The sequence below is a fragment of the Rhizopus delemar genome, genomic scaffold (genome assembly GCF_000149305.1).
Source record: "Rhizopus delemar RA 99-880 supercont3.10 genomic scaffold, whole genome shotgun sequence".
In the NCBI taxonomy this organism is placed as follows: Eukaryota; Fungi; Mucoromycota; class Mucoromycetes; order Mucorales; family Rhizopodaceae; genus Rhizopus; species Rhizopus delemar.
In genome coordinates this window covers 190,938-205,393 of record NW_027137836.1, presented here as the reverse complement: position 1 = coordinate 205,393, position 14,456 = coordinate 190,938, and the positions used below count along the sequence as shown (strand labels likewise).

The following is a 14,456-nucleotide window of genomic DNA, read 5'->3' as shown; positions in this document are numbered from 1 at the left end:
AATGATAACCAAGTAGAGGAAAGATAGAAGGTACTTTAAGACAACTGGAGAAGATGAATAGAAAAGTAGAAAAGATAAGCATGATTGGATATTCATTGGGTGGACTGATATTAAGATATGCTATCGGTATTTTGGGTAAAAGAGGCATATTTGACCAAGTCAAACCCGAGGTAAATTGCGCAGCTGGTGACGATCGATGTTACTTACTTGAATAGTATTTTATCACGTTTGCTACACCCCATCTGGGCGTTCGATTACCTGACAACAACTGGATGTCTAGAATATTTAATTTTTTCAGCGGAAGGTTTGTTTCCCATTCAGGAGAGCAACTTCAATTAAGAGACGATAAATTGCTACTTGAACTCTTATCGGATCCTAGTAAATGACGATGGAGATCATCTGGGCGTATGCTAACAGACGAATGTAGGTGAAGATTATTTTAAATACCTTGCAAGATTTAAGGTAAGAAGATCCTATGCGAATATTGCCAATGATCGTACTGTGCCCTACTGGACAGCAGGAATAGAATCCATGGACTATTTTTACAAGAGTAAAGGAAAGCTAGACATGTAAGCGAACATTCAGTCTCTTGAAAGAAGATTAACAGTGTATAGCACACTGGATGAAAAATATACTTCGATCATTACCGGATTTGATTTAAAATTGGATGATTCAAAAAAGACAAAAAAAAAGGGGGGGATAAAATGGAAGATGGCAGTCTTGTATTTGCTACTGCCCATCTTGGGTCCGCTCTTTCTCTTGTTTGGTACGATTGTCATTATCTTTCAAGGACTTGTATCGAGATATAGAGTATCAAGACATCTCTCTTCTCAACCGCTTCTAAAAGACGACGAAGAGCAATTCATGACGGGTGATCTTTTGGCAGGCGCACTGGATGTCATCAATCTATCACCCGACGATGACGATGATACACCAAACATTGTCAGCTCGAATACCTCTGGCGATACCTACTCGCACGCCAAGCCATCGGCTGCTTTAAAGGAAAGATCGAAACCGTTACCGCTGAATGAGACCGCACGCAAAATTCATGATAACTTGACATTGTTAGAGTGGGAAAGGGTATGGGTTTATTTAAACGTGTTTAATGCGCACGGTACTATCGTCTGCCGACAGCACATTCATACTACAAAAGAAGGGGAGGCGACCATTCAACACTTTCTGAATACCACCCAATTTCAATAAAGCCTAATGGAATTTACCAGGAACAATAGGATGACTAGCCGAAAGGCCACCATCGACAGCGATCGCTTGACCGTTTAAATAAGAAGCTTCATCCGAGGCCAGAAAGGCAATGACGTTCGCAATCTATCCAAGGCCGATGAGTTTCTTTTTGCTTTTCATGTTTTCCTCCTACCTCTGATGGGATACCGTATCTTTGTGCAGGATTCAGTTGACCGATCTTGTGTTGAGTTCCTCTTTGTTTTGCGTAATCAAAGACGGCCTTGGTCATATTCGTTTCAATCATGCCCTAACACGGCTTAGTTTTTTGTATCGCGTTACACAATTCAGCTTACTGGACAAATGGCATTGATCCGAATGTTGGTGCCAGCATATTGATAAGCACCCGTTTGACACAAGTTGATGACCCTAATAAACATCAATACGCATTCCCCCTCCTGTATGCCTTCCTTTTCTTACGCAGCCTTGGATGCAGAATATTCAGGTGAACCTGCACCGGATCGAATACCGGCCACTAAGAAAATGTAAGCACTTTTTTACAGACAAAAGAGAGAGAGAGAGATCCTCACTTACCAGAAGCGGTACAAACAATCGATCCACCCGACACTTCTTTTCCACCTTTGCCAACCTGCTGCATGGCCAGACCCGCATGCTTCACTGCCAAAAAGGCACTAGGGAAAATGATGAATGACACACGGACAGAGGGGGGGGGGACGGGGGATTGGGTTACCTGAGAGCATTGATACGCATCATGTGCATGAATGTCTTTTCATCTTCTTCCAACAGACGTGTACCGGTCGCGATACCCGCGTTGGCCACAAACACATCCAGTCGACCAAAGTCTCGCAGGGCCTCCTCGATCACGGCCTTCACGTCGTCAGGGGAAGCCGCATCGACCGCACGAGGAAGGCAGCGGACGCCTGTCTTTTCAATCTCGCTCGCGAGCTCACTGAGATGGTCCAGGCCGAGATCGGTCACATAGATCGCACGAGGACCTCGTTTGGCAAGTGAAAGAGCCGTGGCTCGTCTACGAAAGGGCATCAGCAAAGTACCATCGACCGTTGCTGTCTTACCCGATACCATGAATAGAACCTGCGCCTGTGACAATACAGACCTTGTCTTGAAGAGAAGGTGATGTTTTGCTGAGATGATTCAAGATTTGGTTTATTCTATCATTGGCATTCATTGTGGGGTTAAAAAGAAAAAGGAAAAAAAAGACGAAAAAAAAGGGTGCGTTTTTGTTTTTTTTTTAAAAAAAAAAAAAATGTGAGAATTTTTGTTTAGTCATCAATAATCCTCTTCTTCTTTTTGTGGTTTATTATGTTTTGTATGAACAACACAAATATCGGGAATGATACCCTCTGGATTCAAATAATCATAGTCATGACCGATATGTGCATCGAGTGAAGTCAAGTAACCATCAAAGACATGCTCTTCCAATTCGGTATCAAAGATTTTGTTATAAATCCATTCTTGCTTGAACGCATCCATCTTGGACTTGTGTTGATCGAAATCGATCTTGATTCTGTCTTCCTTGTTGGATTTCTTTAGCAACTTTTCATTGTACACATCAAACACGGGTCGTTCGAGCAATAGACCCAAAGCGGGTGCCTTGGGAATATTGATCCGTTTCTCTCCAAAGGTTTCTTGGATGAGTGAGATGGGTGTGTGGGTACGAGCGATGAGCATGCCCATGGCTAAGAAAGATGAGTTTCAATTCAAGATCAACCTGTCACTTACAGATCATTTTACGAATTTGGTGAAGCATAAAGGATTGTCCGTGAAGCTTGATGCTGATCCATTCTGTGTCATGAATATAGATCGGTTCACCGACCGTGATGCCCTTGATATAACGTCTTGCACTCTTATCCTTGTATCCCTTGCCTAATGTATAATTATGAAAATTGTGTGATCCTTCAAAGGCCTTCATGGCCTCTGTGAATTTCTGTAGCTGTTCTTTGCTCGCTCTGAAAGCATGTCGTTTCGCAATCACCTCTGGCGTGCTTCGTCTGGCGTATTTCACAATCGGGTTTTCACGGTCATTGTTGGTCAAGATGAGGTCGTTTGGAAAGAGTTGTTCGTCTGTTAATTCAGCCACGATGGGTTCCATGAGTGCACAGGTAGGTAATAAATATTCATAAATACGAGAATCACATAATGTCTTTGCATGAAAGGAACCGATGACGGGAACATAACCTGTCAAGAAAGATCAGTTTATTTTCCACTGTTTCTGTTCTTTATTACCCCAAATACGGATTTGTTCTGGTAAGAATGAATTGGCACGTTCAATCACATCATAATCTCCAGGTATTTGCATCTTTAAAGACAACAGGTTACCAGCCGCATGGACCCCTTTATCCGTACGTGCACAACGCATCCAATTGATCTGTTTCGCATCAGTCAAACCGAACCATCGATTTCAATACTTTACCTTTTTAGGATCGCTTGCGTTGTCTTTAGAGACACCACCTGCTTTACAAAGTGCTTCGAAAATAGCACCTTCGATAGTTTTTGAATTGGGATTCCTAACCAGAAATGAGTACCCATTCACTTTTTTGATCTCTCTCCCCTTTTCTTACAGTTGCATGCCTTGATAGCCAGTCCCGTTGAATCCAACCAAAAGAGCCACCTTCTTCTTTGGCACCCGAGGTTCTCTAGGACCTTGATCTTCAGGCCTTGGGTCCTTGTATCCTCTTCGTGTGTCCTGTTTCGGTCCCTTCTTTTTTTCTTGTCTCGTCTTCTTTTTCGGTTGACTTTCCTTGGGCTGAGCGTCAGTCGCTGTTCGTTTTTGTCCAATCTGTTCTTCTCTTGTCTCCACCGTCTTTTCGACCTCCGTTTCGACTTTAGATGATTCCCTTGACCATAAATTGCCCATTATCAATTAAAGAAAAAGAAAAAAAAAGTTTGTTAAATTTTTTTGAGACTGTGAAACCCTTTTGTGACTTTACCCCTCTTTTAAGGCTCCGATGATCACCCAGCGTCCACTGGATGTGTTTGCATCTTGAAAAGAAGAGGGGGTTGAAGAAGAAGAAATGAATGGGGTTTGTTTGATACAGTCGATTGAACCGTGTCCTGTCTATCCTTTCTTTCAAATGGCTCTTTTCTTTACAAGTTTGGGGGGGATGATGGACCCTTTTTGATCTAGTGAATCCCATAGAATCACCCCCATTCGAACCAAACGAGTGCATCTGTCTACTCTTTTGATAAAGAAGGAAATGAATGAATGACTTGTCAAGCACATTCGTTCAGGAACGAGTGACAACCATCGGATGTGCTTTGATCTACTTTACGAATTCCGATGATTGACTTGGTTAGGATAGAAAAATTAATTAAAGGCACGAGGATAAGAAAGAGATGAACTATTTTGACCACGCGACTCTTGCAAATAGAAAAAAAAAAAAAAAAGTAAACAGAGAAAGCGGTCGATCCTGGTGGACAAAAGTAGCAGAGGAAGGGTGTGTGTGTGAAAAGAAAGAGTCCCAATCGATCGTTTTGAATCCAAAAAGAAGGAGAGGGGGATGATTGGGTTGTGTCTGTGCGTTGGTGTAAATAAAAAGAGACTTTGGTGATAACAATAAAGTACAATGTATTTGTTATAAAGGAATGTTCATATGCAAAGTTTATCCGAAAAGTAACACCAACCCTATTAAACCATGTATGATTTTTTCTCCTTTCTTTCTTCTTTTTGTTCTCTCTTTTTTTTTTTCCTTTTTTTTTTTTTAATGCTGGACATAAAAAGATGGATTCAACAAGTAATGAAACAAGAATATTGACTAAATTATCCACCTTTTCATCACGTGCAAGTAAAATTCCACACAAACTAGCCCAATCCTCTTCTTCACTCTTATTTTCACTTCGACCTTCGATAAGTACCAATGTTGAAAACAAGAGAACCACCAAATCTTATTTACCCAAGACTCATCCACCTCGCACCACATTTGATTTCACTCGACTCGAACAAGAGAAAAAGGTTCAAAGATAAAAAAAATAATAAAGTTGAAGACTGATGCAATAACCATAGAGTGGATCTACTGAGGCTCATGTCACTTGTATCCCATCTCCTTGCACGACTTCATCCCTTTCAAACTCCTCTGATTCCTCTTGCCTTTCCATCAAAGACAGCCCAGGCAGCACACTGATGGAATTCATCGAACACATCGAAGCCAGATGTCAATCGTTATTAATAGCACATCATCCTCGCATCACACAAGAGATCATTGAGGATACACAATTGTTATTAACGGCTTGTGAATCAGACGATGCATCCGGACTGGATACACTCCACCCAGCGGCTCTGGTAAGCAGAAAGAGACAAGGGAGAGGCTATCGACTGATTCAAACTAGATCGATCAAGTCCAAGCGATCTGTCGGACCTGTGCTGGCTTTCAACCCAAATCGTATTGTATCGCCTCCGACCGATTCCATAAAGAGCTCCCAAAGATCTACAAGACCCGACCGACCCAGCCCGAGATCGATCCAGGCACGGTCGAGGCCACTTGGTTTCGACAGCATTTTTTAGGGAAACCCTATGTGACGCTGATCGAACAAGACTTTGGGATGATCACGATCGTGCAAGAAAAGAAAAAGTATCGCATCATCGTTCGAACCAAAGAGGTAAGTGCCACCTTCTCGCAACGCTGTAGTCATCGTTTTGTAGTCCAGTCAGACCCTCTGTCGACTCGTCTCCATCCGTACCGCACAAGAAACACAACATCGACTGGAATCCAGCGGACACCGTCGTCTGATGGATCCCAGTCGACGTTCCCTCTTGCCCTTTGGTCATCCGTCGTCAGTCGAATCCACTCGACTCATGCGAGCCGCCATCTTGTCCGTCTGTCCCCATCTGGACCTACGGTCCTTTAAGGAACTATCGGCCGAATCCACTTCTTTAGCTGGACTAGAAAAGGATTTATTGCGATATGATGAATTGGCCGTAAAGAAACAATGTCATTTAAAAAGAGAAAATAACCAGGATGTTGTTTAGATTCCAGAGAATTATAAATTCGGTTTACTCAACATCAAAAATGGTCAGACGACAGAAAAGGCTTGGTTGATGAACACTGGTTTATCGAGCAATCTGCAGGATTTCCTAAGTCTTTTGGGTCATAAAGTACAGCTGAAGGGCTATCAGGGCTATGCGGGTGGATTGGATACAAAAAGTAAGAAGGAGTGTGTCATGACCGTTGGATTGATGATTGTATGATAGTGGGTGAAGCAGGTGAATTCACGTTTGTGTCCGAGTGGAAAGAACATGAGATTGCGTTTCATGTGGCACCCATGATGCCCTTGACTAAAAATGATGATCAGCAAGTGCTTCGAAAGCGATATATTGGCAATGGTAAATGAATGGAAGTATACACAAGTGACTAAACCACTCTAGACATTGTATCCATCATCTTTATTGAACAAGACCAACCGTTTGATCCCAAAGCGATTTTATCTAATTTCGTCTTTGTCTATATCGTCATTCATCCCGAACTCCATCAAGGCAAACGACACTGGAGGTAAGAGAGATTGATAAAAGACAGTGTTAATCATTACGTAGAATCGAAGTCATCCAACATGAAAAGATCACCTCCTTCGATCCGCCTCTGCCCATGCCCCCTTTATTGAAAGATGAAGAGCTGAGGCCTTTTCTGATCTTGAAACGTAAGTCCGATCCCGTTCGTCTGCTTGAACTCACGCTTGGGTAGTCATCCGTGCCGAAAGTGCCTCGCTGAGATCCGAAAGGCTGTCGACACCCAACAACAAGGCCAGACGGGGCTTATTAAACACGTTTATCAAGAACGGACTGGCCTATTTCGAAACCAACCGACGCAGCCGTTCGCTCGAAAAACCTCAGGCCTCTCGTCTGCTGCAAAAAGCCGAACAGAAGCTGATGACGGCCAGCAGCATGGACATCGTCCCCCTTCAATCCAACAGCACCCGGTCCCTTCTGTCTTCGTTCAACAAGGGCTTCTCAAGAAAGAAAACGCAAGAATCACTCAAGCGAAAGTCAAGCAAGCTGAACATGATGACCACCACCGAAGAAGGTAAGTCACCGTGCTATACGCTCGAGCTGATCCGAGTCCTTAGACATCTTCATCGGTCAAGATATTCAGGTCTCCTCTGAAAGTTTCATCTCCACCGAACAACTCTTTGCGAGTTCACTTGATGAAAAAGAAAGCCTACAAGAGAAATAAACAGGTGTAGAGAGGATGGCTTATTTAATTATTTACAAAAAAAGGGGGGGTATACACACATCAAACCATCATCACCTCTTCCACGAATAAATGTCGAATCAAACCCTCTTTTTCACCTCGTTTCCTTTTCGATCGTTTCTCAATCACCTCTTGTTGTGTCCATTGTGGCATCGGCCTCTCCTGGATGGAGGCCTGCTGCTTTTGCTTCCATAAACTTTCTACATCCCTCAGCGTACGGTGCTCCCAACCGTTCTTTAGCTTGAATTTGGCAAATCCCAAACGGGTGCGTAAGGTTTCTAGATGCTGTCGTTGGTCGGGTTGAGTCAGAGCTCTACACGCCATCCTTTCTCCACTTACTTTGTCCAATTCGTTTGTTTTCATGGCTGAAAAAGAAAAAAAAAAAAAGAAAACAACCGGATCCCTTTCGTTTTTTATTCTCTCTCTCTTTTTTTTTTTTTTTTTTTTTTTTTTTTTTTTTTTTTGCAATTAAAACAAAGCATGAAAAAAAATCCGCGTAAAAAAAAAAAGCGCGTTTCGGCACTTGAATTGTTTTCTAGCTTTTTTTTTTTTTTTTTTGAAAAAAATGCATTCACCCACCCCCTTATTTTGTTATTGTTTCTGAGTTGTACATCCTTGCTTGACTTTATTTTCATGTAAAGAATGACCATTGTTTTTTTAAAAAGACATGCAAAAAGAAAGTGACAAAAGTTGTTTATCCATATTGAAAATAACAATCCAGTGTATTCTAAAGAGAGGGTTGTGTGTGGCAGAAAAAGTTATTTTATCTTCCAAAACGCTGTTCTAATTTTGAAAATCGATATAAACATTTAGAGAATGTGACATAGTTGAGTTGATGATAATTGCTACAATTACTAATACGCTGTTAATCCATTGTACATTAGCCCTTATTTCTTTCTTTACATGAATTCTGTTGATTTCATATGCCAAGGTGAATATCCTTCTATCGAAACATAATTATGAGGAAGTCCACCAAAGACAATCATTAAATCTGGATCAGAAATAGTATCTTCTTTTATACCCGTCAGTCTCTCTATGACTTATCCCCCCTCTCTCTATTATATACCATGCACATATTGGTTCACTAATTTCACATCGATTTCATCCACACCTTGCTTGATCATTCTACGTAATACTGAAGCCACATAGGGTTTACCATTTTCACTTGATAGAATTGAAAATTTGGCATCTACTTTGAATAACATAAGCATCTCTATTCTCACGCTTCTTTTTCAATCATTTACAAGGCTCTACTCCTGTTTTCTCTGTACAACTTGAAATCCATTCTTTCAACATCTTTGCATGTTGTTTATGTACATCAACCGACATGCTCTTCATCACGCCTATGTTTGCCAAGTTAAAAAAAAAAGGTTTTCATTCCATTGAACTTGCCAGATGCATCAAATACAGAGATTTCTTTAATACCAAATCCATAAGCCCAGCAAGAAATCAAACATAGATTATTCACCATCGCTTGCCAATCAACACCATCTCTTGTTAATTCACTCGAAACATGAATACTTAGATGCTTTGGTATCTTTGTTAATCGACTTTGATCCCATTCGATGCGTTCCTTGATGTTATTTATGCTCTGGTCATCCCAATAAGAAAAGAAACGAACCCCCAGTGAATAGAGAATATAAATAAAATGCAAAGTATGAAGAACAAGACTACAAAATAAATCAAACATGGTTATCGTTGGTATGACGGTATCTGTCTTGAGCTGTAAACGAGGGTATGAGGTATGATGTTGAACACATGTTGCCATTGTCGTCGACATTTTTTTACGAGACGAAAAAAAAAAAAAAAAAAAAAAAAAAAAAAGGGTTCAAATTATCTAAAATTGGAATAAATGAATGAAATGCCAAGAAAATCAATGAAAATAGGGCCTATCGAGTGAACCAGTCTCTATCCTTGATTCACTCCTTGCCTCACTTTCTTCTTTACACCTCGTTTGTAGATGCTCTGTCTTCAGGTACAATCAAGCCTTTTTTTTCATGCTACAAGATTCACATGTCAGATAAACGTCACGTGGACACAGACATTCCAAAAGCTTCTATCCCCTCTTCCGGTTCGCATTCTTTCGAGCCGCACCCTGTTTGTACAGCAAACACTTGACGACTGAAAGAGGTGGGTTGAGAGACCTAGCCTTGGTAACATTTAAAAATACAAGTCAGTCATAAAGACTCAAGAGATCAAAAATAAAATTGTTGAAAACTGTAAAGAGTGCAAATCATGATAATGTGGGGTAATTCTGGAGGAGTGTAAAATAGACATGTTGTTAGTTATTTTGCAAAGCAAGCCAAAAAAAATCGCCTTTTTTAGGTTTTTATGTAACAATCATTTACTATATTTGCAATAATTCTCGAAAAAATAGATTTTTTTTTATTCAAACTTTAGAGGTATTTTTTTAATATTTTTTTTCTCCTCATTCTTATATGTTGAGGTCGGCAAATTGTTTACAGACGTATAAACAATAGGTCTAATGTACTGTTTATCAAAAAAAAAAATAACCATTTTTCCTTTGTCTATATTTTTTTTTATATTTTTGAAAAATGATTACTGTTTTTGGACAATGCTTCCAAATAAGGTAATCACAGCTAAAAAATACGAAAGAAAATAATGATTGGCTAATTGATCCTTACTAATAATTCAGTATCCAATCACCCTTTGTTTTTTTTCTCTGTGTAAAGGTGATCCTGACGTTCACCTGCCACTATCGCTGTCTGCTCTATCAGAATATAAAGGTGTCTATTCAAATATTTTTAACATATTTTAATTTTTTTAGGCCTCATCGCGTATTTTTATAAACATTAGGATTGCACAGACATCATTAGAGACTTAGGTAAAGATAACGCATGGTTAATTTTTGTAATGGAATGATCGCCAAACATAGAAAAAATTAGACAAGATGGTACATCTTCTTGAACCTGGCTTACTCCAAAAAATTATTTCTTGTGCAGTTAAATTTCATCTGGGCTTTACCTCTTTATTTTAAGAGAAACTAGCGATATAAGATGCATGTGAACAAGAAAAAAAAACCCTGTACATGTGCGTACAGGTTGGGTCAACGGTACTAATGCTTTAGTAGAGTACATGGAAGAAGAAAACATTTGTTTGAAGAAACGGTTACCGAACGGGAACGATGCTATCTACTGGATTCAACGCATCAGTCGTCAAGTTCCAAGTACTTGTCATACAAGAACACAGGTTTTTTTTTTTTTTTTTTTTGTAAAAGGAGGATTTTATTTGGTGCCACATAGCGTACACCATTGTAAGCGGTAAATAAAGTACAATCAGTTTTGCTTTTTTTTTTGTTAGTTTGCAATCCGTGAAGAACACAGTTTCCAATTGTCCCTGCTTTCGCCACTACTACCCACAAGGCGGAAAACTCGACTATTGATTGCGTAGGAATCCATTTGGACAACATGCCTTCCCAGGGACAGTTATATGTTGCCATGTCCCGTGTCAAAAAGATGGATGATTTGTATTTCTTTGGCGCTAAGACCCCTTTGAATATAAAAAGAGCGTTTGGTGTTGATATAGATGCTTTAGATATTGTAAGAAAAAAATGCGTATAAATTTACTGTTAATTAAAAAGATAAATCTTTAAGAAAGCATAATAACACAAATGCTATTAAAAAAAAAGAACATCCCCTAAAGAAAATACATGTAGAATTTTTGATTTATTACAAAACTAATGGAGACGAGCCAATCACTAAGCGGTTACAGGATTATGAAAGCGGGACAATTTTATTCTATTCTTTTTTTTTTTTTTTTTTTTTTTTTAGAGAATACACTCCATCAAATCATAAAACTTCTCATAAGCAAGATCAATTAATTTAATCCCAAAAAGAGCACCCTTGAAAGCAATTACGTAAATGCCTACGTAAGCAAGATATCTTGAAACTTCTATTAACAACACCATAACCCCCTATAGTGGTACAAAATGAAAGAGTTGTATTCACAACAACAGAGCACCAAAAAAAAAAAAAAAAAAAAAAAAATTAAAACAGAAGAATCCAAAGTTCACCAAAAGTTATTTGAATTCCACTCTAGCCGCACTAATTGATAATGTACTAAGGGAGAAGATATACTTTTTGAAGGACTTGAATAAGACGGTAAAGATATATCCAGTGAAGTTGCCTATTTGATTTTCTATTAATTCACTTCAATTCGAACGAGAACCTAGGCCGACTGACAAAACCTACTTCGAGCAATTAATACCAGAATAATAAGAGAACTACCAAATAGATAAAGGCAAGTGTACGTTATAATAGAGAGTGAAGAAACAAAGATTAAAGAGAACCTTGATTATTCAAAAGAAAGAATAAAAATAAAATAAAAAAAAATAAGTCGATTTTTCTATATCCTTTATTCAATAACAAATTTCAAGATTTTATATACTTTTGCAAACGCATAAAGTATTATCAGGGAATCAGTAGCGTTAAATAAAAAAAAATATATATATATTTCAGGACATGGACAAGGGTAACTCACTGGAAATAATCGTCCCAATTGGTTAAAACATGTCGCAAGATTGAACTTTTTTAATTAACAGATGGTTATGGTTTTTGGAGAAAAAAATTAACTCTCACTGTATTGGTCATTTTCGAATTTTGAAAAATGATTTAGGTGCGAAAAAAATAAAGAAATTGAAAAATAGTTTTATTTTTGGTGAATATTGACTTTTGCAGAATTGGAGAACTGTGTAAACGACAATTACACCTTCGAATGAAAGCTGCCAAATCAACCAAAGAGTTTAAGACATTTGGCATATTAGTTAATGGTAAGCAGAATGAATTTTTGTTGATAACAGGTATTTGATCAGTGATGTCTTATTTATTAGGCTATACAATGAGCTTTATTACGCTTGAATTGAACTTAAGTGGCGAATATACATTAATTCAACATGAATCGGTGACAACTCCTACTTTTGCAACCAAAGCATAACACATGGAAGTATACTTGGAAACCATAATCAGTTTCAAAGTAATATTTATCTAAATGCAGCTATTTGCTATTTATGTTTCTGACTATATTTGTTTTTGTATTTAGAACCAGATTATTGAAAGTTTACCGAATGATGAAGATACGAATTCACCTTGTATTTATGAACAGTACTCTCATCTAATCAAGCCAACAATTTCTTTCAAAAAAAAAAACTAAAAATATAAACAATGACACATAAAATAAAGCTACTGTGTTAATTTTATCATTTTGTTTTTCTAAGTAATTATAGTTGCTATAATATTAAGGGGGGGATTGGCTAAATTAAATTTAATCAATAATGTTGAAACAATATCACTTGTAGTATTTTTGTTTTTGCCATAGAATAGCTATGAAAGGGTTGGTTTGCAAATTAGAGGGATATTAGTCCATGTAGATAATTGACGTGTACAGTGTTGTTGTTCTAAATTGGATGGAAGGGATGAACCTTGACTCATAACATGACAAGTAGTGGGCAGATTGAAGAAGCAACATACTGTTGAAAATCAGGTATCGCCAAGTCCTAATTGATAACAAGCTGTAAAGATAATGTTGACAAAACCAAAAAAGTAGATGCAAACGCACTACAACAGCGAGTAGGTTACAAACGTCAACGCAAACGCGCCCATCATCTTCATGACGAGGAAAGGTCCTGGCATGACTAACGAACGCTAGATACAGTGTTACTTCTTCAGGTTCTTTGGCAAAGTTAGAAGAAAATTTTATGTCCAAACAAGCTGTAAATAAATTACATTGATGGCGTAATCTCGGGGGCAAATAAAATTGAGCATTTCTTTTTTTTTGTCAATGTAAAGGAGCAATGGATAATTGAAAGATAAAACCATTCTGTCTGTTATTTTTGAAAAAGTTTACATCTGTTGAGTTATCTGAAGAGATATAAAAACTTTCATAAAAGCAAGACAAATAAAATATATAAAAATAAAGGTAGCTTATCAAGTTAAAACCAACGCAAATCAATAATAAAAAACAAGTATTCCTTGATAGTCCTTTGAAACAGAACCTTGGCAATTTAAATGGTCCATTGGTGATGCAGGACGAATGCATACCATACTTCCAGTGTTGATGAATAGAAAAAAGAAGTCGCTGCTTTTCTTTCTTTTTTCAAAACGTACGTTGCTTTCAAAACATAAAGACATTATTATTGGTTACAATCTTTTTTCTTATAATGCTTTAACTGGATCAAATCATTTGATAATAAAATAAAACTTTTGTCTCATTCTCAATAAAGTGTCCCAGTGTCTCATTTTCATATAAATGTCCTTTTTTTTTTTTTTTTTTTTTTTTATATTTCTAGTTACTGCCCAGGGATCAGTTTCCTAATTTTATTAACTGTCCCATTTTCTAACTAAGGGCTCTTTTGGAAGATATCTATCCTTCACAGAGCTCACATGCTACTATGAAGTCTCCTTCAATACAAAATGCAGTGTAAGGAATATCTTCACCAGCTAATAATAACGCGATTTCTGGATTCTGGTTGTGCCTATTGTGGCGGTGTCAGTTCTGAAGAGCACTTATCTGGTCTTGTCCCATTCAAATATGAAATATGGGTAAACAATCGCATCTCGTTTTTCTGATTGACCTTATCAAGTTGACTTATACTCTCATTCAACGCCCTTCTTCCTTTAGCATTGAGGTCGCTCCTTCATTCTCTGTGATCTACTTGGATATTATAGCTTGTGTTTCACTCTCTCTATGACAACTTCACTGGATATTCATCTGAAAGTCATCATTTTTGACCTCAGAGAGTATAAGCAAGAGCCACTAGGCAAATCCTCAAGATTCACAAGAAAAGTAATAATCGTTCACCACAAGGTTAATTCACAGACTTTTTTCTGTTTTGTTATCTGCCTCAGGTTTCGTTACCGTCATCAAACTTAGAGCAGATTACAAAATACAAATAATCCAAAAAAAAAAGCTAACTGTGCTTTATTTACCACTTGTAATAGTGCTCCTAAATAACATCCCCTTGGCAAGTGTAATAAATGACTTTTACATTTACAGTTTCTTATGATAGTCTTTTTCATTCATATCTTAATATATTGGACT

The 14,456-nt window shown here is 38.1% G+C and overlaps 8 protein-coding genes across 8 annotated transcripts; 4 read left to right on the top strand and 4 right to left on the bottom strand.

Annotated features, from left to right (window-relative positions):
- Window positions 1-1,206: 1,206 nt before the first annotated feature.
- RO3G_12032 (uncharacterized protein) lies at window positions 1,207-1,959 on the bottom strand (the record flags this gene model as incomplete). Its single annotated transcript, XM_067666616.1, has 6 exons — window positions 1,207-1,326; window positions 1,376-1,489; window positions 1,536-1,608; window positions 1,660-1,714; window positions 1,774-1,871; window positions 1,931-1,959. The coding sequence occupies 6 exons, from the start codon at window positions 1,957-1,959 to the stop codon at window positions 1,207-1,209; spliced, it is 489 nt and encodes a 162-aa protein (XP_067522717.1).
- A 528-nt stretch (window positions 1,960-2,487) lies between these two features.
- On the bottom strand, window positions 2,488-4,075 carry RO3G_12031 (uncharacterized protein; the record flags this gene model as incomplete). Its single annotated transcript, XM_067666615.1, has 5 exons — window positions 2,488-2,897; window positions 2,941-3,396; window positions 3,445-3,517; window positions 3,632-3,725; window positions 3,780-4,075. The coding sequence occupies 5 exons, from the start codon at window positions 4,073-4,075 to the stop codon at window positions 2,488-2,490; spliced, it is 1,329 nt and encodes a 442-aa protein (XP_067522716.1).
- Window positions 4,076-5,338: 1,263 nt separating this feature from the next.
- On the top strand, window positions 5,339-7,382 carry RO3G_12030 (uncharacterized protein; the record flags this gene model as incomplete). Its single annotated transcript, XM_067666614.1, has 9 exons — window positions 5,339-5,497; window positions 5,545-5,814; window positions 5,858-6,133; window positions 6,185-6,359; window positions 6,407-6,538; window positions 6,581-6,704; window positions 6,746-6,849; window positions 6,894-7,232; window positions 7,276-7,382. The coding sequence occupies 9 exons, from the start codon at window positions 5,339-5,341 to the stop codon at window positions 7,380-7,382; spliced, it is 1,686 nt and encodes a 561-aa protein (XP_067522715.1).
- A 60-nt stretch (window positions 7,383-7,442) lies between these two features.
- Window positions 7,443-7,763, bottom strand: RO3G_12029 (uncharacterized protein; the record flags this gene model as incomplete). Its single annotated transcript, XM_067666613.1, has 2 exons — window positions 7,443-7,685; window positions 7,740-7,763. 2 exons carry the CDS (start codon window positions 7,761-7,763, stop codon window positions 7,443-7,445), a joined length of 267 nt encoding a protein of 88 aa, XP_067522714.1.
- A 400-nt stretch (window positions 7,764-8,163) lies between these two features.
- On the bottom strand, window positions 8,164-8,729 carry RO3G_12028 (uncharacterized protein; the record flags this gene model as incomplete). Its single annotated transcript, XM_067666612.1, has 4 exons — window positions 8,164-8,254; window positions 8,304-8,412; window positions 8,467-8,592; window positions 8,645-8,729. 4 exons carry the CDS (start codon window positions 8,727-8,729, stop codon window positions 8,164-8,166), a joined length of 411 nt encoding a protein of 136 aa, XP_067522713.1.
- Window positions 8,730-9,088: 359 nt separating this feature from the next.
- Window positions 9,089-9,525, top strand: RO3G_12027 (uncharacterized protein; the record flags this gene model as incomplete). Its single annotated transcript, XM_067666611.1, has 3 exons — window positions 9,089-9,142; window positions 9,361-9,375; window positions 9,421-9,525. 3 exons carry the CDS (start codon window positions 9,089-9,091, stop codon window positions 9,523-9,525), a joined length of 174 nt encoding a protein of 57 aa, XP_067522712.1.
- Window positions 9,526-11,881: 2,356 nt separating this feature from the next.
- Window positions 11,882-12,353, top strand: RO3G_12026 (uncharacterized protein; the record flags this gene model as incomplete). The annotated part of the gene is made up of 3 exons (XM_067666610.1): window positions 11,882-11,891; window positions 12,067-12,189; window positions 12,250-12,353. The coding sequence occupies 3 exons, from the start codon at window positions 11,882-11,884 to the stop codon at window positions 12,351-12,353; spliced, it is 237 nt and encodes a 78-aa protein (XP_067522711.1).
- A 1,475-nt stretch (window positions 12,354-13,828) lies between these two features.
- RO3G_12025 (uncharacterized protein) lies at window positions 13,829-14,146 on the top strand (the record flags this gene model as incomplete). Its single annotated transcript, XM_067666609.1, has 2 exons — window positions 13,829-13,957; window positions 14,084-14,146. 2 exons carry the CDS (start codon window positions 13,829-13,831, stop codon window positions 14,144-14,146), a joined length of 192 nt encoding a protein of 63 aa, XP_067522710.1.
- Between the last annotated feature and the right edge of the window lie 310 nt (window positions 14,147-14,456).